Source organism: Brugia malayi, assembly GCF_000002995.4.
Source record: "Brugia malayi strain FR3 genome assembly, contig: Bm_v4_Chr2_contig_001, whole genome shotgun sequence".
Lineage (NCBI taxonomy): Eukaryota > Metazoa > Nematoda > Chromadorea > Rhabditida > Onchocercidae > Brugia > Brugia malayi.
In genome coordinates this window covers 6,500,477-6,519,149 of record NW_025062476.1, presented here as the reverse complement: position 1 = coordinate 6,519,149, position 18,673 = coordinate 6,500,477, and the positions used below count along the sequence as shown (strand labels likewise).

Here is an 18,673-nt window from a genome sequence, read left to right as displayed (position 1 = left end):
TGACTTGTCCTAAAATACAATTATAAAGAAATGATTTTCGAATAAAATGAGTTACCTCATGAAAGTAGTTATCTATCATTACTTTCCAAAAAATATTGCAGCGCCTTTTAAACTAATCGGTTCGAATGCTTTATTCCTCAAATATATCGACAAAACAAATCTTTTGAAACTGGTTATAAATGTACCTCTAAATCACAAAAACGATCTAATATTAACAATAAATGTAAATTTTTGGAAAAAATTGTGATTCGCAAAGAATACATCATACCATGCTCTTTTATTTTTTTGCTTTTAGGCTATATCAGAAGCTTGAATTCGGTTAGAAAAGTTCCCCTTAAGGAAAAGAGGGTAGAGTGGAGCCTAGACTTCATCTATCCAGCGAAAAGTACCTGTGCAAATACAAATCTGAAATAGCTGGCAAAATTTTCGGCCAGAGCCTCAACACAGCTTTGAAAATACCTTTTGCTTCTTCATCAATTTTCTCCTGAAAGATTTTTCAAAATCTTTCAGGAGAAAACAAGTTGCTAGGGAAGAATTTGTAAGGAAAAGAAGTGAAAAGAAGGGCGCAGCAGGCGAGGAACCACAATAAACTGAACTGGCCAAATAGAGGACAGCAATAATAGCACATAATAATAAAATAACATGAAACAAAAATAACATTCAAGTATGAAATTATGCCTAGTGAATAAATCAAGTAATTTCTCTGAAATCGATCATGTCACCGACACCCACAATTCGTGTTATCGCAGAGTGTGGTAGTCCACATCCGCCATGTGATCCTTGTGCAGCCTTTAATCTTATCAGTATTAATGACAAATGTACTGAAAAATAAATTAGGCCCTCTTGGCATCCTGGATTCGTGCAAATCCATCATTCCCGGGACTATCCCGCCATCCCGCCAGTCAATACTAACGAGACAAAGCAAGTGAAAATGAAACATTGCAATATATTGCCTTTAAGACTGTTAAAGAATACAGCCATCAAAGTGCTGTATCTAAATTAAGATCCAAAAATTAACAAAATGAATCTATTTCAAAAAGTTTTTTCTAGACCTGCGGTAAATCAAACGCACAACGAACTATAATAATTGCACTATAAATGTATACACAACTGAACACTAAACATTTTCAATAAATAACTAGGAAAATAAGAGAACATCCTTCAACCTTATTTTAGTTTCTTACCTTTCTAAAACGCTTGCAGTTGAGTCTTTGCCAATGACTGGTTAAGTAAGACTGTGATTTATCTTTCGCTAGAATTGGTCTATCCAGATTCTCATACTGCACTGCTTTCTTCTGCAAATGAAAAATACACTGCTTGAAATGTTGATTATCAATTAATACAATGAACAACGAATGAAAGAAGCTACAGCAGCTTCTCCTAAAAAGGACAATTTCGATTACAAAAACAGCTGACTGACCAATTTCATATGTAATACTTCCATATTCATTTCGAAGATTTGGTCATTTCCACCAACATTTTCATAACAATGTATTCTAGTTCCGAATGTACTTTCATTTTTTTCCAGTTTCTGCAAAAGATCAGTTGAAACAGATCTTATTTTTAACATAAAAATAAATAAAAGTTTGAAACTTGGAATGAATAATGAAGTATTAAATAGTATTAACTTCTCTTTTGTTATCGTCCTCTATTACTTCCAGCTTAATTCGTTTAGTAGCTACCAGCACTTCATCCGTACTGCTTTCATTTTCTATAAATCATCACTCACGTATTGATATTTTTCGGTCTTCAGACTTCAGTAAAAATTCTGATTCGAAAAATAACATGAACAAATTAGAACTCATTCCTAGTAATTACAGCAAAATCAAATCATGATTGCATTGTAATATCATTGTTTAGAACACTTTTTAAAATAAATGACAAGGAAATATTCCTTAAGAACGAATAAAGCAATAAAACAAACTTTTTTCAGAAAAGTTATTGAACTGGCAGCTTCGCTTTCTCACAGTATTCATACCAAGCCAGGAAGCTAACTCAGTAGCAAAAGTCTCCTCTTTATTAACCTGAAACACAGAAATATGCAAATAAACTTATTCGAAGAAACAACGGCTAAAGAATTCATTACTTGATATTACAGACATTACCTTTAGAGGTGATGGGTCTTTCTCCTTCAGTACCTTTTTAGATGAATCACAAAATTTCTCGTTTACGTTATGAGATTCCAAAAGGTTGAGCTGTCCATTATGAGAAATCGGAATATAGTTCTTTCTAATATTTGACAATTCATTTACACTTTTTGATAGGAAAGATGTTAGCTGAGCACTGAAATAAGTATCAAAACTTTGCTTTTCGAACAATAAAGTAAGAAGGAATAGAAAGAAGCTTTTTATTTCAAAATGTAGCTGTTTAGTAATACCGCAACTCTTCTACTTTAATGTAGTCATCTTATTATCATTAATAACCTTATCATTTTTGAAAACGTTTGGATGAAATTAAATTTGATACGTAGAATCATCGTAATGCGAAATCACGCATCTGACAACAGCCGAATAATCCGGGCGACGCAAAAAAAAAAACTTGCTGAATAAGAATTTGGACAACTTTTCTGTCTTAATATCATCCAGATTTCATTCCTTTTAGTTATAGTAAGTATAGAACTATTAGCCAAACTTTCAGGCATAATTTTCATTCATGCAAAATCTTTAAACAATTTGCCAGCTTCTTTTGAAGTATTATTGTATTGCCCTAAAAACTTAAGATTCCATAGTACCAATTTGACAGAAATTTTCTTGAAATGAATACTCACTTTTTCGAGAAGACTGGAATGTCTGCAGTTGGGAAATATATGTCCTGAACAACACCACGAATATTTTTGTTACCTAGAATTAGAGGGATTGTATGTGATTCATAAAAATTAGAGACTGCCATTTATGATTTTAAATTTAATATTACTTGAATCATAATGCAATGAGACATTTTTAGTTGAGTCCACATTTCGAAAGGAATCAGCTACGGTGAGCATGGAAACTTCTGATCTGTTCCGCTCACTTTCTCTAAATTATTTTTTTATTTATTGAAGAAAATCTGATATGTATACGCACGCTTCTTCAAAAAATAGATGAGTTTAGCTAGATCAACGATGTCAATGATCATTCACTGCTAAATAATGCATTTTAAGATGTCAAACCATAGTCCAAATTTTGTACATTGGGAACAGGTCCTGGTGTTTGGAAACTTTTTATACTGAAAATGAAAAAGGAGTGTTTGGCAAGGAAATGACTTATGAACAAGTACCATCTTGCACAAAATGATGTAAATTTCAATGCGTTCTTTTATAGCAACTGAAATTACAAAGTGAACATACTGGGACAGAGAACTACCTTCAAATGTTTCTGTTCTTTGCAGCAGGTAAGAAAGTCGAAATCAAAAGTAAGCACTTACTCATTATCATCATCATCTGAAGGTAGAAAATCAGCAATTCTTCGATAATAAGCAAGTTTTATACTGAAAAATGATGTTAGGAGAATGTCACGTAGTTCAAAAATGCAGAAAAAAGCAAAGGAAATATGAAGACAAATTTACAAGTTTTTTTTTTTCTTTTTTCACCAGTCACCTCCCGGCAGCTAAAAAAAAACTTATATGATCAAGAATAAAAATAATAAAGTGAAGCAACACAGACCTATCCATTTCCTCTTTCGCTTTTTTTCCCAGTTTTGAAACTAGCTTTCTATCCTTCAAGAATACCATTGATAATATCCAAGCAAATTACTTCTTATACGACTAATGTAGATTTTAGTAGTTGAAAACATGAAAAATTAAATTCAGGATGTGTAAGACAAGATAGTTTTATCACAGTTTTATCTGGAAGATAGTCTTACGAAATTTTACCTGTATTTGTATCCAAGGTTCATCTCTATTCAAGATCGAGTTTGTATTAGCAACAAGTCCATTCCGCATCTGTGAAATTTAAAATTCTTAAAACTACTGGTTTTGAAGTCAATTAAAGGCATGTGTTGAAGTATGAATAAAGTCCAGAATGAAGAATACTTCAATGGTCCTAGCAACTTCGCTTTCTGAATTACTCATCCTTGGAGCCAATTTCTCCATTATATTATCCATCACTTTCCTCTTTTCGGTAACGCATTCCTCCTCTAATACTACTGTTGCTTTGTTTGACGCCAATCTCTTCCGCGAATCAGTCTAAAAATTACATTATGAATATTTGAAAAAGAAGTCATGCTTTCACTCGATTCTACTAGTTGCATAATAGAAATCTGGTCCATGACGAAGGAAAAAATGAGAACAATTTGGTAAGAATCTAATAGTATTTAGTAAAAGTAAAATAAAAGTCACCTTAAAAAAAGAAAAAAAAAAAACAATGAGATAGAGTCAGTTAGAAATAGCACTTACTTTTCCAGTCCTCAGAAATAGGCTTGCATGGGTTTCTTCTAAACACGTTTCCTTAACGTTCTTCTCCTCGACAATAAAGAAGGAACTACCAACCTAAAAAACTGGTTGTTATTAGATAAAAACATAAAACACCGAAATCACCTTTTTTATAAAGACGGATCTTCTAACTGATATATACCTTATGAAGAGATTTTTAATCCAGTTATTGCAAAACTTTTACTATATATAAGCATACCATCAGACTTACTATCAAAGTTGAACTAAATCAATTTTCATTTATAAAGAATTAATTGACAAAAACAGAAGTTAGATTAATGAAACTCTGTGTTGCTTTAAGATTTAAGAAAAAAATCTCTTTTCTTATAAATCCACAACGAATTTAGTACAGGAATTTCTGATCTTTATGATGTTACTTTATTTATCGAGATTACGGATAATAAATGTTTAGACTTATAAAACCACTCGTAATATTTCCAATTTATGCAATTTGAAGTCAATGTTTCTGATCTCTACTTGCATGGACTACTGTTTATGTCCTAGCATAAATAGCATTTGAAGTAGGAAAATTAAACGAAAATCCGACTGATCAATTTACTCATAATGTAAAAGTGCATAAGTGAAAAAAAAAAGCTCTGCTCACCATAAACTATTTTCAAAGAGATAAATCTTAGTTATTACTATTCACTATAATCCAATTACTATGAATCAAGATGAAGAAAGAAAACAGTACAACCAAGTTTCCTGTTTTAACTACTCTTCTACGTCTTGTGAAATTAAATTTAATACTTTAGCTCGTTCTCAAGTGAAGAGTTTTTAATTCAAAAACTTTAAAATCTAAAAGTAGCGGTGGCGAAAATGTTGAAAAATTCCTTACTTGTAGAACCACAGAGGGTTTCAGCTCTTTTTCTCTTTCTATCACAAAAGGTCCGCCATCATAACCAGTACCATAAGTACTTGTATCTCGAGCAAGCAACTAAAACATTATTACTAAAATAGATTAAAACAGAAGTAATTGGAAAGCTTCCTGCCAAATCTGAAGGCAGCTTACTGAGAGATTAAGATAACTGGAAACTTTTTGCGAGCCTTCTTAGTGAAAACTTACGCGACCGTTTGGTAGCAGTTCGAGTTTCAGATGAACCCGACTTACTCCCTGCGCATTGATTCCAAGCGTAATCTTACATTGGCGCTTGTCCCGACCAATACAAACACTATCACCCACTTTGGAAAAGCTGTAAAGAACTTCGCCTGCAATCGAAAAGACTGCACTTTTAATTGCAAGATGAACAACTAAAGACTGAATTATTCATCAACTGGCATAATCAGAAATATGTGTCACACCATGACGTAACAGTCACTTCGGAGTTCATCTTCCTAATAGTAACAATCAATCTTTCACCAGGAAATTCCCACCACGGAAACTTTAATTACTATGCCTGTGATGTTTGCAGATAGCAAGCTTTAACCACAATTTATTATAAACACAATGTATGGTTGTAATAATACTAATTAGACAGACCTCTTTGGTCGTAAAAAAGTCCAGGCTTACCTGGCCTGTCACGGAGCGCAACCGTTACAACCATTTGCAGCACTCGTTGAAATTTATCTACAACAAGAAACTACAAAAAAAAAATTACCGTCGCAGACAACATACAGCATCGCCACCTTGCTTCTTATTTCCTAAACGTATTGTTGAAAACAATCTACGGGTCATCGAAGGATCCCGAAACAAATGGATTATAGAGGCCAGTACGAATGATCTTTCGCTTACTCCTCACAACAAAAATATGAAGATACAACTAAATCATCCACTCTCTTTCATCTATCAACTTTCACATTCATATCTAATTAAACGTGAATAAAGCACGCAATATCTCATGTACTCACTCTCCAAAACTCTTGCTGAATAAGTGATATTGATTGCGATATGGATTCAGAGCGTATTTTCATTAAAGCGTAAAACTTTTCTACTACTTTTTTTTATTCGATGGAAATCTTAAAAGCAACGTTAAGTCATGACAAAGGTCACAGATGCAATGCAGAAAGATTATGAGTGACTTTGTGAACACATACTTATTAAAAAACATAAGACGATGTTTTTATTGATTACCAAGCCATGACAACATTAACATGAAAACAATCACAAACAGATCACTGAAGCAAACACTCTTAGAACTGAATGACCTGAAAAGAAATGGATTCAGAAAAAGTAAACTACATGAGTGAGTAAAAAGCACAGATCTCAGGAATAAACAAGCTCATTTAAAAATCCCGTAGTAACGAATGAATAAGTCCTTTCCTTTTGATCTAGATCATTTCACAATAAATCAAAATGTCCCCAGATATAATTAAAAAAGTCAATAGCCGTGATATTCCAATTTTACCTGTCCACGTGTTTTCTTTTGACCACCCAGTTCAAAATGTTTGCACCGCTTGATTGGTAACTGTTTGCGGTGCTTGCATTCCGTACATTCCATTCTTAAAACGATTTTCTTCGTTGTTTTTGCTTTTTTCCTGAAAATCGGCTTTGTTTGCCCACCAAAACCTTTCTGTTTGGAGTCATAACGTCGCCTGCCTGAAGTGAAAATAGTTTAAACATAACTATAACAGAATCAGACTATCCACGTCAGTCCCTATATCTAACGCAAATTTACTGCATCACGAGAAGTAAAGAGTGGTAATTATGAATACCAAGCAATCAAGGATTACACATAACAACATAACATACCCTGTGCCAGTCTTGATTCCTTACCCTTCTTATATTGGGTTACTTTATGCATCGTATGTCGACGGCATTTTCCATCACAAAATGTTCGTCGTGTTTTCGGAACGTTCACCATTTCGATCCACCTGCAAGGTATTCAATCAATGTCAATAAAATAAGAAACTTCATACCCAAACATCTCTACAAGCATCTTACAATATCAAATACTATCCTCGCAAATTATCCAAACCAATCGCTGCGCCACCGCTAACTGCCAATATCCTTTGAAAATATGCGTGAGAGTTATGGTTGCATGAATGAGTGCAAGGAAGGGACGAGCTAAATATAATTACTTGTAAGACTAGCATTGTCCCTATGATGTGACACACAATGAGACTCAATGAAATCGGTGAGTCTCTTGGGATCCTGTGTATCGTTGTGCTACACTAGTTAGACCAAGTTTATGCAGTTGTTTCAGGCCAGGCAGCTTTTTATTTTTTGAATTGATCTGGAATTTGAATATTTCTGAGGAGTAAATAGTGAATTGAGAATCTTAGTGTGTCATTGCTATTAAGTGAACAATGCGTAGATGGTCTACAGATACGGCTTGTGTCATTCACGCTTCACTTTTTCTAGTAACGATTGCGTTAGCTCCATTGTATACAGTAGCTGAATATTCACAAGTATTTCTGAGGGAACAGCAGGATGCTACTCTTAACCTACCAACGGTTAGTGTAAGTGAGCAAGTCTCGACTAGAAAAGTATTGATTGCTTGGTAAAACAGCAAAGATGGAACTTATCGGCTACTTCTGCTGATACGAAACAGTATTGGTTTAGAGTACCAGATAGGTGGTCGTTCATCCTACTTTAGTTGTATTATACTTCAACTTTTTCCTCTCAGCTCTACAAGCAGTTCTAAGTTTAAAGGTTTCTCATGCTGAGATAACTGTGACATTAATACTTTCAATGTCGCTGCTAACGGTACTATTTCGTCCATGTCTCAATCTCAAGTTTTAAATACGCTGGATAAAATAAAGCAGAGCAGTACGCTATGATGGATGCGAATAGCGTTTTACCAAATTGTTTTCTGTGCACAGCACTTACTAAAATCTTTTCAAAATTATGGATGTTTGATGGATATCAAATAATACTATAAAATTGTAATATTATAAAAAGGAATACTGAAAAGATTTGAATTTATTTCAGAAATGCGGCATGTACGGACAGAAGCTTTTTTGCCTTTCTATTAATTTATGCAACAAGGCAAGTTTTCTGACTTTGTCAATCACATATTTTATAGTAAACGTGAATTCTTGTCCCATACATTTGCTTATTTCCACGCAGTCAGTACTAATTGTCCACATTATTATTTCCGCTTACAAACATTAAGAAACCGTTTTTTCTTTGCACTGAAAATTTCATATTTACCGCTCTTCTACAGTACTGCTCACAGCAATGCTCGAAAATCTCATCTTTCGAATTGCGCAACTTGCAAATTTTATCTCCTAAGGAAAGACGCATTCAGAAACTTCGTCATGATATACCTCTGGATACTAGCCTTCGGATTAACTATTACGATATTGAGGTTTTTACTGTTCGATACGTAATTTTTTCCACACGGTATTTGCTTGATGTTAAAGGGATTTTGTTTAATTTCGCGAATTAAAAAGGCAGGATTGGTTTAGACAGGAGTTGAAGGCAGTATGAGAGAATATAGGGGCCTATTCTTTCAAAAATCCTCTACATTTTAAGATGGAAGGCATGAAGCCTGCGTTCTGCGGTGACTACTCTACCCTTGAGTTGCCTATTTATTCTGTGAAAGAATCGAAATCGAACGGCATTCAATTCCTTCGCAAACTTTATTTCCAAAACTATCGAGATGTGTACACGCACAGCATGTGCAACTATAAATGCGTTTTTGGTTGTCATCGAGTGGGATACGATGAAGAGATAGTGAGCGAATTGTTGATTCGCAGTGTACCTAACCTGCACGTGTACCAGTGCGACAGGTACCTGGATTGTCGTTATTGTTTAGTTAATTGGCTTTTATGAGTTAAAAATTTTTCCACATTCCCTTGCAGAAGACTCACATCAAAATGAAATCTCTTTTTGCTCATTAATTGAAGTTCACCACGAAATTTCGGCACATGATTCTGCATGCCACTCTTTCACCTTATTATACAACCTGACGCATAAAGTACCATAAAAATTACAGTGTCCATTCTTGGGTCTTCATCGCAGTTGTGATCGTTGTATTCATCAATCTCCTGATTTTCATCACATGTTTTGTGAGAAATAAAATGTCCAGCATTCATGGTGCTTACTTTCAACTTTTTTTCCAACACAACTCGTTATTTATATATTGCCATATACAATGAAAAGTAAAAAACGTGGAAATCATCTACATTTTTCAGGAAACACAAAAGAAGTGTATGTTGATTAGACTGTGTTCTTTTCACTTCCCTGTTCATTAAATTCAGTGATCGTATTTCAAAGATAATATTGCATGTCATGTACTGTTATTGCAGTTTATTGGAATTCAGTATAACAATTGAGAAATAGAACAGTTTTCTTCCACCAAAAGGTCCAAAGAACTTATTTTTTCAAAAGATAAGCTATGGAGATCAAAAACTTAACTTAAATATGACACCTTGCTCAGATGAAATTGTAACAGTGCCGCTGCTGATATCGACCATTTGATGGTAGTAGTACTGGTCTGCATTGCTACTAGATGCGACTACCATTGCTTGATGCAATTCCTTATTTTTCACTGTATCTAATCCTTCGATTGGTAATGCTATGTCAGTTCTACCAAAATTGAATGCTCCCAAATAAGTCTGAAAATATCCTAGATCCACTTAAATTTCTTTGCAACATATTGAATAACTTTCAAGTTTGCTTCTCTCACCACTAAATAGTATATAATTACATTTCCAGCTGAAATATTCTCGTTTTTAACGTATTTGGTAATCGTGAAAGTACTGTTAATCAGCTGCCCAATAATAGTGCGACCAGAACTAATCGTCTCATCTCTTTTTCTCAGTCGAGCCATTTTTTGAAATGTCTTCAGTTGTGAGCGTTGAGAATTGTACTGCCTCTAGAATTCATATTATTTCACATTACACTCTAAAATTATACTGAATGGTCGCTAATGGGAATTTTTGTAATAATCACCCAGACAAAAGAAGAAAAAAACTTACAGCCCAGTTATTATGTGCGAAAGCAGGATGAACCGGAATGTTTGTTGAGATAGCACTTGAAAATCCAGCATTGACAGAATCATCCCACTGCATAGCACCTCTCTGCACTGGCACCTACAAAGAGGCATTAAACCTTCCTCGGACTTTAAAATGTTTTGCAGAAAAATAAAACAGATTTTACTTACTAATTTTTCATTTGGTAAATCCATCATCCCAATCTCATCACCATAGTAGATACTGCTAGTGCCAGGTAAAAGTAGTTGCAACATGGTTAACAGCTCGGCTTGTTGCTGCGACTTTACACGAGAAGCTATTCTTGAGAGTTGTGGATTACCGAACTGTAAGATATATCCCATCAGCAACTGGGCATCAGGGAAATATCAACAGGATAGCATATTAAAGTGAAGAAAATAATACCTCAAAAGACCTAAAAATCACAATTTAAAAAGCGAAGACCTGCGTACGGGAAAAATCTCCATAAATCTCCATACATTATACTCTTTGCTCCAGCGTTAGCGCAACTGTTGCCTTATATAAAACCACTAGTTTCAAAACATAACATATGATTTAGACATATTTTTAGCAACTACCTGTTAAATCGCGACGAAGTGGTGATGTGTGAGATGAAAAATCCCAAGTTTACACTATGAAAATTGGAAATGAAATCACCTCCCACATTGCAGAGATATTGTCCGTTGAATGAAAGTGTACCAGTTCGGTAAGTATTTCATGAATGCATTCAGCGACATTGTCCTCGGTACGGTGACAAATTTGATTATCTTTCCCAATGCTCCCCAATTCGTAATTAATCACTAAATTCAATCCACTCAGAACTAACTCCTTTTTTTCTTCTTCCCTCGCGTTATCACGCGTAGCAAATAATACACTGAAAATCCATTTGTATTTATTGACAATGAAAGGAATGCATCGAAAGGAAATTAATTATGTAAAACCTTATTCAGAAATCAGCTAATATTTGAAAGATGGAGTAGTCAGTGAAATAAGATGAATGTACACTAATGAACAACAAAAATGCAAAAATTGCATTCTAATTTACAGTTGCTTTAACTGTTAAGGAATTTTTTTCGTATTAGAATCCTCTCACATCTTAGTTTTAAACACTGGATTTCTCTCCACATAAGTATCCACATGATTTCTGATATCACGAATAATATCCATGATACGTGACCAATCCTAAATAAATAAGTCACACAACAATAAATGTATAGGATTCAGAGGCCTGAAATGGCTGAATGCGTTGGTTTTTTCTAGAACTGTTTCTTCACAAGACAAAGCATTTGAAATAGATATTCATGAACAAACCGCTTCAGATGCGGATTTCATGCGAGCAAGGTATTCGATCCCACTGAAATAGAATCCATCGATGCCTTTATCTATCCAAAAGGAGATTATTTTCTACAAATAGATAAATTGAAAAAATATTCTTAAATGCATAGCACCCGATTCAAACATAATTGAAGGGGGATTAAGGCCTATGTATTAGAAATGAAACAGTAGCTGTAAAAAAAAAAGCTTTCGCACGACTATTAACAGAAAATACAATTTGGCCTAAGCCTCTGATGTAATTAATACTCTATCATGTATATAATATGTGTACATGTGTATAATTTAGGCATAATAGTGAAACATACAAACATATTGTCTCGAACAGAAGCACTTTGCCAATTTAGAATAGGCCAGTCGGGTCGGTTTTTGTAATGCATGTAGGAGGCATTCTTATGTTTTGACATGAAAGGACTGTCCTCAGCTGCTTTCCTCCAGTGATAATAATCCGAAAAATTAGAGTATTGTTCCAAACTTGCTTGCGAACTTTGACGATACCAGAGGTGGTTTTTTGATGTAATACTCACTGGTAAGCTTACCACAATTTTCATTTCTACAATAGGACTAATTTCACATATTTGCTTTACTTTACATATATGGTCAAAACATATTTCTATTCTATATATAATAAGATAGAGTTATAAGTTTAACTGCAGTACAGACCTTTGTCGTGTACGGCATCGACCAGCTTGTAAGCGTCGTCATTTATACCTAGTTTTGGATCGACCGTTAAGTGATCTTGAACTGCATCATTAAAATCATCGGAATATAAAAAAGGATTAAGCCATACAGCCTGCACACCTAGACGCCGCAAATTTTCAAGACGATTGCTAAGACCAATGAAATCACCAACACCACTCGCATCCGAATCTTGGAACGATGGTGTCCAAATCTTAAGAGCAAAACCTTTAAACAGTTAACTTGACGAGATTAATCTCAGCTAAAAAAGATCAGGACCACCTCCAGTTTCTTCAGTCCTCCAATTAAGTAAAACACTGTTAAAGATTTAAGCTTCATTTTATTTGGTTTAACATACTACGGCTAGAAGTGAGATCTAAAAAAGTTTTAAACTTTTTACCTGATAAATAATGGCATTCTCCCACCAATTCGGCACTACTCTGGGAGTACAGCCCGGGCTGAAGATGACGATAAGAATGGCAACCACAAACATAAAACTCCATAACAACCAAAATAGGATGAACAGCAACCATCTGAGGTAAATTTAGATTTATGGCGACAAATTTCTGAGTTTTCATTTTCCTGTTGTTAAAGAAACAGTAACTCAGCATTTTTAAAAAAATGGCGGAAAAAATGTCAGTCATCAACTGTTCAACCATTAGTTACACAAAGATTGTGAGAATGTTGTATGCATGGCAGAAACAATTGCATAAGATATGGAAGGAATTTACAATACCAGCAATCATATCTTTTCTGCCAATCAAATCAACTGACACAGCCTACTGAAATGATGAATGAATAAAGCTTAGAGGGATCATAAATTCTAAGAATATTTCCAATAGCAGCAAATGTTCGGTTACCTTACCACTCAAATATCAAAGATTTGAATAATACGAATATCTCTAGCAAAAAGGAAACTTCAGATAAAGTAACCACAATTTTATGTTTTAAAAAAAAAAATCATAAAAGCGGTGTGGGTTTCGGAAATGAGCTCATCTAACATTAAAATAAAACACAAGACAGTTCCAAGTCAAAAAGAAGTGAAAAATCAAAGTTTTTAAAAAAGATAATCATATAACCTCAAAGTTTTCCAAAAAGGATCGTTTCTATAGCGTTCCATCTCTACAATAGTATACTTAAAGTTCTCTCCTGGTTGTATCGACATCGCAAATTCTTGAAGAAGAGGTGCAGAGGCACGTATTTTGAAGCTATCTTTTGATTTATCCATAGAGATCGCTTGTGCGTCCTGCACCATTTAGTGTGAAGAGATGATATGTTCGTTAAATTTTTTTTAGTTAAAGAAATATGAAATAATATAATAGACAGTTCACAAAAACTCTAATATATCCCACCACTGAACTAAACATTCGCTGCAAGACATTATCCACGTTACAATGAACTTCTGATTTACATTTACTTTCTTCCATAAAACTTGATACTTCACATAATTGTAAACCTCCATACTCACCTTATTTACTATCTACTTATTGTAAAATTACATGGATCAACCATTACTTACTGATGATAAATGACGTGAAATTACTCGGGTGCGAGATCATGTTTTATTTGAGATCTTAATAAAGCAATTTTTTTTATTTGGAAAGATCAAATTAAAAACAGAATCAAATTAAGATTAGCGGTCTGTCTCACTGACCAAACTCATAAGCCTTCAAAACTCCGTCTCAACTTTTTGCTACTTGGAAACGAATTTATGGAACTGAACTTCCCAGTTTAGATAGCATAGAAAAAGTACAACTTCAACCTTGTGATTATATCCACGAACTGCAGCGACATAGCTTTCGGAATGCCGTTCTTTATCTACTTCATATGTTCTGGGTACTTTTCCTCGAGCACCTGGCAACATGTTGTCTTCCATCATTGCTTCTGAAAATAATGCCAGTTATCTTATTGAGAAGGAAAGGTGCAAAATGCGTAGAAAGAAAACAAACTGCCTGCTGCCTTTAACATCCCTAACTCTTCCGAAGTATTACAATGTATGCATGCATGGATACTCTATAAGTACATGCATACACGTGTACACGCGTACACAGGTACGTATACACGCACATACATGCAAAACAGACAGGTTTAACATCTTTCTAATTTTGCTTGTATCTAATTGGTTAGAGAGAGATTACACACCATTCCTCTAACAATAGAAACCAAACGAGAAAAACATTATTAAACCTCTCTTTGTATGCAGGTGTGCACTGTGCACGTGACTGTGCGTGGTGCATACTTCATCGAGGAACAGTTTGGACAGTACAATGACCACAGGACATTAATACACAAAGGTTATGCTACATCACAATATATGTAAATAAGGAAAATTCGAAGTAATAAACTCAATCAATCAAAATAATACTAAACTATATTTAAACTAAGCTGATAAATATTGCTGGAACTGTTGATATTATTCTACGGTTAGATATCACGTGAAGTTATGGACGAAATGACATATCCATGTGATGATAAACATGGATTTATGGAAATGAATCAGTAACTGGTAATTAATCCATATCCAATATTCAATCCACGTCACTTACGCCATGCTTTTTATCATTTTATTTGCAAATGAACCGTACATGTAAGAAACCTTCTTTCCTTAAATTATTTACTGTTCCAGTGTATCATCAGCTACTTGTAACTTCATTTATGACCTCACTTATTGTACCTTCTTATGACCTTGTTTTTGTACCTTTCCGATTTAGTTATCCATTCTTAAAGAAGTTCATGTAAAGAAAGAAAAAGATATTCGCAGAAACAGACGTCCATTTCTAAATAAAAACGTGCAATTAAAAAAGTGCAATTAAATGATCGATTGCTATTTCAATGGCACTAAGCCGAAGATATGCTTTGAGACTTAGAGCAAATCAATAAGTAAAATCGGTTGACAAGAAGCTCATTTATATTTATCTCTCTCCTTTCCCTCTCTCTCTCTTGACAATAAAAAGGCAAAAAAAGACGAAGGGAAAAGGAAGGACAATAGACAGGGAGGATCCATAAATTTTAGCGGAGTTCATTAAACACTGCTGTATCTTACTGAGCAAGAACTAAGCCCTTCAGTCTTAATCACATTTATAGTTTCTTGCAGCATTTTTATGGTTAATTCGGCTAGGCTACTTTGTGAGATTCCTGCATGGTAATGTCTAATTTCTGGTTACGCTGTTATTAATGTAGTGAAACACAACAGTGACAGAAGCTCGCTCATTCATTTGCTTATAGAAGATTAAAGATCGCTCTATGCATTAATCAGGTTAAAGGTTAAAGCCTATGCTTGATTACAAATATGTCTCCTGCTGCACAGATTGTAGATGTCCTATTTGATCTTTTAGGAAATGAGAAGAGTTTATTGGGGGAAAAGGAAGAAAGAGTATTTAAGGTATCTAAACGATAGCATGCTATCAATAAAATATGACCACAGCAATCGATAATAGATCTCACTGTCAATCAAAAAGAAAAAATGAAAATGAAAAAGATGTTAACGTCGAAAATAAGCTTCTATATTTGAATATGTCACTTACATTATAAGTAATACGTGAATCAAATTTCAAAGTTAAAAATATTTGGTGGAAACGGTAAATACATTATAGGAAGAAGGAATGACACGACTGCATGCTGCGTCTATGTTTAGTGCCATTATCGTCTGAGAATCCAAAAGTTTACAGAATGTAAGGAAAGCAAAATTACGAAGGAAACAGAAGGAATAGGAGTTGACATCTTGTCCACGCTCTTCCCTCACTCTAGGTGGAACGAACAGTGACTCGTTTGTATCACTCATCACTGCAAGAATTAGAAGAGCGACAATACATAGACGTTGTGTGTGTGTGTGTGTGTGCTTATGTGTGTAGCAATTACATTGCAGTATCTTAGAAAATGATTAACTTACTGAAAAGCTGTTGGTGTGAGACTTTTAAAGGTTTTGGCGCCGAACTTGCATGTTCACTTTAGCAGGTGCTGATGCTAAAATGAACATGCAATAATTAACACATTACTAATATAAATGCTATAAGACAGTTAGCTGTATGAGAGCAAATCCGTGACACATTTTATATGCGAATTTAAACTTTTCAATTTGAAAGATACAGTTAATATTATTTGTTGGCTAATAATGAAACATTCAATACGGACTGTTACAAGTTGCGATGGTAGTGTGAATATATGAACGATTTCTTGTTTAGTGACATTTTGATGACGACATACCTACCCGATTGAATTGGTGATACTGGCGTAGCATATTAAAAGCAAACATGAGAGTAAGCAGGTAAATAAGCTTAACATGAAAAACATAACGGTCGTAAAAGATCGTTTACTTTTCGGGAAGACCATCTTTGTCATTTCTCTCAAACATGGAAGCGCAAACTTCTCTCCATTATTCTCCCAAAATTTCCTTAGTTTTCCGAATTTTGGCAACGGTAAGAGATATTTTTTCCGTGATTATAAATGAAAATTATTTCATCAATCAAGAGTATTTTGCATTTTATTACTTTTTTTACTTCATTTTATCGATAAGTATCTGTTTTCAAGTCATGTATAACTATTTCTGTGGTATGCTGTTTAATTAGTGATCTGTGGTACTACTATACTCTTCCAACGCTCGGATTCTTTGCTGCACTTCTTGCTGCATTTCTTCTCGTTTGTACCATTATTCAAATATTGAAATTCTCGAACAATGAAAGATTCCTGTTATATCCAGTGGTAAATTTTACTTGAAACTTTCAGCAAATGTCTGACAAAGTTTTCTTCCTGTTGCAATTAGCATGACTATTACACAGAATTAACAAAGTATCAATTTTCATTAGTATCAATTATTTAAATAAATCTCTACGAAAGGAAATTCATCATTTATCTCTGTGAAAGGAAAAATTCTGCATTCTTCCCAAGAGTTTGATCGATAGATTCCAATTATTTGATGAGCATATCGGTTAAAAACATGGCAAAGACGGCATATATTTGTTTAGATTAGTGATAATAGATTGTCAGTAACGATTAGATTTGTTGAGTTTATTGTGAAGATAGAAAAGTACAGGAAAACCAACTGACGACTGCTTTTACAGCAAATAGCGATCGTGATGATACCAATGTTCCTTTCCTTACTAGCTATGACATTTTTTGCCCTTGGCGTAAGAGTATGCATCAATTTGTTCAGCGAGACTTGTTTTATTCTGTACAACTCACCATCGCTTACGACTGCAATGGTTTGTTATCATTCGTATATTAAAATTAAAATATTACTTAATTGCACGAACTTTTGCAAACGTCACATTCCTTAAAAAACGAAAGAATTGCATATTCTTTTAGATTTAGTACTTTCTAGATTTTTGCTGCTCTTTGCTTTTGCATTTTACTATTGGAACTCATACTTTTGTTATGTACGAACGAACCAAATAAAACGGTGGATGGTGGTACTCAAACTGGACCAGTAAGCAATCGAGATTCCAATTGTGATAAAACATCAGCTATAATCATAAATCCGCAATTCAAGCAAGCATTTATTGCTCGTCGCTCTCCGATGCAAACAAATCTATGAATTAATGGAACCTTATGAATTAAAATTTTATAAATTAAAAGAACCAAACACATTGCAATACATTGAAGTTGAAAAATTATATGAATTCATACACCTGTAGAACCTAATTTCGGATTTACTGTAGTATGCTGTATATTTAAGTCTGTATTTCTATTCTGAAATCCAATTAGTAAATTCGTTGGCTGCCTATAAGTTTACTGTCCCATGTTAGGTAACGTTCCACAAGAAATTCAGCTTAATCCAGAAACTATATTCAAAGGTAACCATCAAAAGCAATGACAACTGAACTGTTATAAGTTAAAAACATTCAATGTCTCGAGGCACACCTTTTAAGACAGCTTGGTAGAAGGCTCCTTCTCCTCCAACCATTCATTCACTATTGCATGTTATTCAGGTGATGGAGTATAACTCAATATTTCCGCAATATGACAATAAACATCACTAGAAATATATGCTGACAGTAATTAGTGAAAAACGATAACAATTGAACATATGGATCGTCGTTCAGTGGCCCGAGCATAACCATTTGAACTGGTACAACTTTCTTCGCTATGCGATCTGATATTAACAACTCAGCATTTCCGCAATATGATCCTACCGAGGATAATTTTAAATAGCAGCAGATCCAAGCATATTACCTGACAAGAAGACATTCATGTGTTTTAACACAATAACGAAATTTAAAATTAAAGGACAAATGCGGAGAAACTGACACAGTTCTAACCTAAACTCATTAACATCGGCGGAAATTTTATACTCAGTATGTCATTATATCCTTTAGTAATTTTTATTGAGTTCACTTATTTCACAAAATAATTTGCTTGAAAATGGTTAGAAGATCCGCTTTAT

The 18,673-nt window shown here is 34.2% G+C and overlaps 5 protein-coding genes across 8 annotated transcripts; 2 read left to right on the top strand and 3 right to left on the bottom strand.

Moving 5' to 3' along the window:
• Positions 1-690: 690 nt before the first annotated feature.
• On the bottom strand, positions 691-6,027 carry Bm573 (Uncharacterized protein; the record flags this gene model as incomplete). 4 transcript variants are annotated; one of them, XM_043078658.1, is made up of 16 exons in its annotated part: positions 691-789; positions 1,185-1,295; positions 1,421-1,531; positions 1,629-1,711; positions 1,925-2,024; positions 2,106-2,283; positions 2,768-2,840; positions 2,914-3,014; positions 3,403-3,465; positions 3,641-3,693; positions 3,850-3,918; positions 4,009-4,161; positions 4,372-4,464; positions 5,246-5,344; positions 5,474-5,616; positions 6,006-6,027. In XM_043078658.1, 16 exons carry the CDS (start codon positions 6,025-6,027, stop codon positions 691-693), a joined length of 1,551 nt encoding a protein of 516 aa, XP_042934592.1. The 4 variants fall into 4 exon arrangements, with proteins under 4 accessions (XP_042934592.1, XP_042934593.1, XP_042934594.1 ...); XM_043078659.1 differs by lacking the exon at positions 6,006-6,027 and adding an exon at positions 5,888-5,951; XM_043078660.1 differs by lacking the exon at positions 6,006-6,027 and adding an exon at positions 5,918-5,951.
• Positions 6,028-6,537: 510 nt separating this feature from the next.
• Bma-rpl-36.A (Uncharacterized protein) lies at positions 6,538-7,208 on the bottom strand (the record flags this gene model as incomplete). Its single annotated transcript, XM_043078657.1, has 3 exons — positions 6,538-6,552; positions 6,753-6,943; positions 7,097-7,208. 3 exons carry the CDS (start codon positions 7,206-7,208, stop codon positions 6,538-6,540), a joined length of 318 nt encoding a protein of 105 aa, XP_042934591.1.
• A 445-nt stretch (positions 7,209-7,653) lies between these two features.
• On the top strand, positions 7,654-9,124 carry Bm10434 (Uncharacterized protein; the record flags this gene model as incomplete). The annotated part of the gene is made up of 4 exons (XM_043078656.1): positions 7,654-7,800; positions 8,279-8,335; positions 8,514-8,657; positions 8,825-9,124. The coding sequence occupies 4 exons, from the start codon at positions 7,654-7,656 to the stop codon at positions 9,122-9,124; spliced, it is 648 nt and encodes a 215-aa protein (XP_042934590.1).
• Positions 9,125-9,696: 572 nt separating this feature from the next.
• Bma-atgp-2 (Uncharacterized protein) lies at positions 9,697-14,173 on the bottom strand (the record flags this gene model as incomplete). The annotated part of the gene is made up of 12 exons (XM_043078655.1): positions 9,697-9,909; positions 10,002-10,169; positions 10,273-10,386; positions 10,458-10,610; positions 10,942-11,158; positions 11,378-11,466; positions 11,596-11,688; positions 11,925-12,169; positions 12,280-12,508; positions 12,695-12,827; positions 13,374-13,540; positions 14,057-14,173. The coding sequence occupies 12 exons, from the start codon at positions 14,171-14,173 to the stop codon at positions 9,697-9,699; spliced, it is 1,938 nt and encodes a 645-aa protein (XP_042934589.1).
• A 3,193-nt stretch (positions 14,174-17,366) lies between these two features.
• On the top strand, positions 17,367-17,824 carry Bm10433 (Uncharacterized protein; the record flags this gene model as incomplete). The annotated part of the gene is made up of 2 exons (XM_001899961.2): positions 17,367-17,492; positions 17,612-17,824. The coding sequence occupies 2 exons, from the start codon at positions 17,367-17,369 to the stop codon at positions 17,822-17,824; spliced, it is 339 nt and encodes a 112-aa protein (XP_001899996.2).
• Between the last annotated feature and the right edge of the window lie 849 nt (positions 17,825-18,673).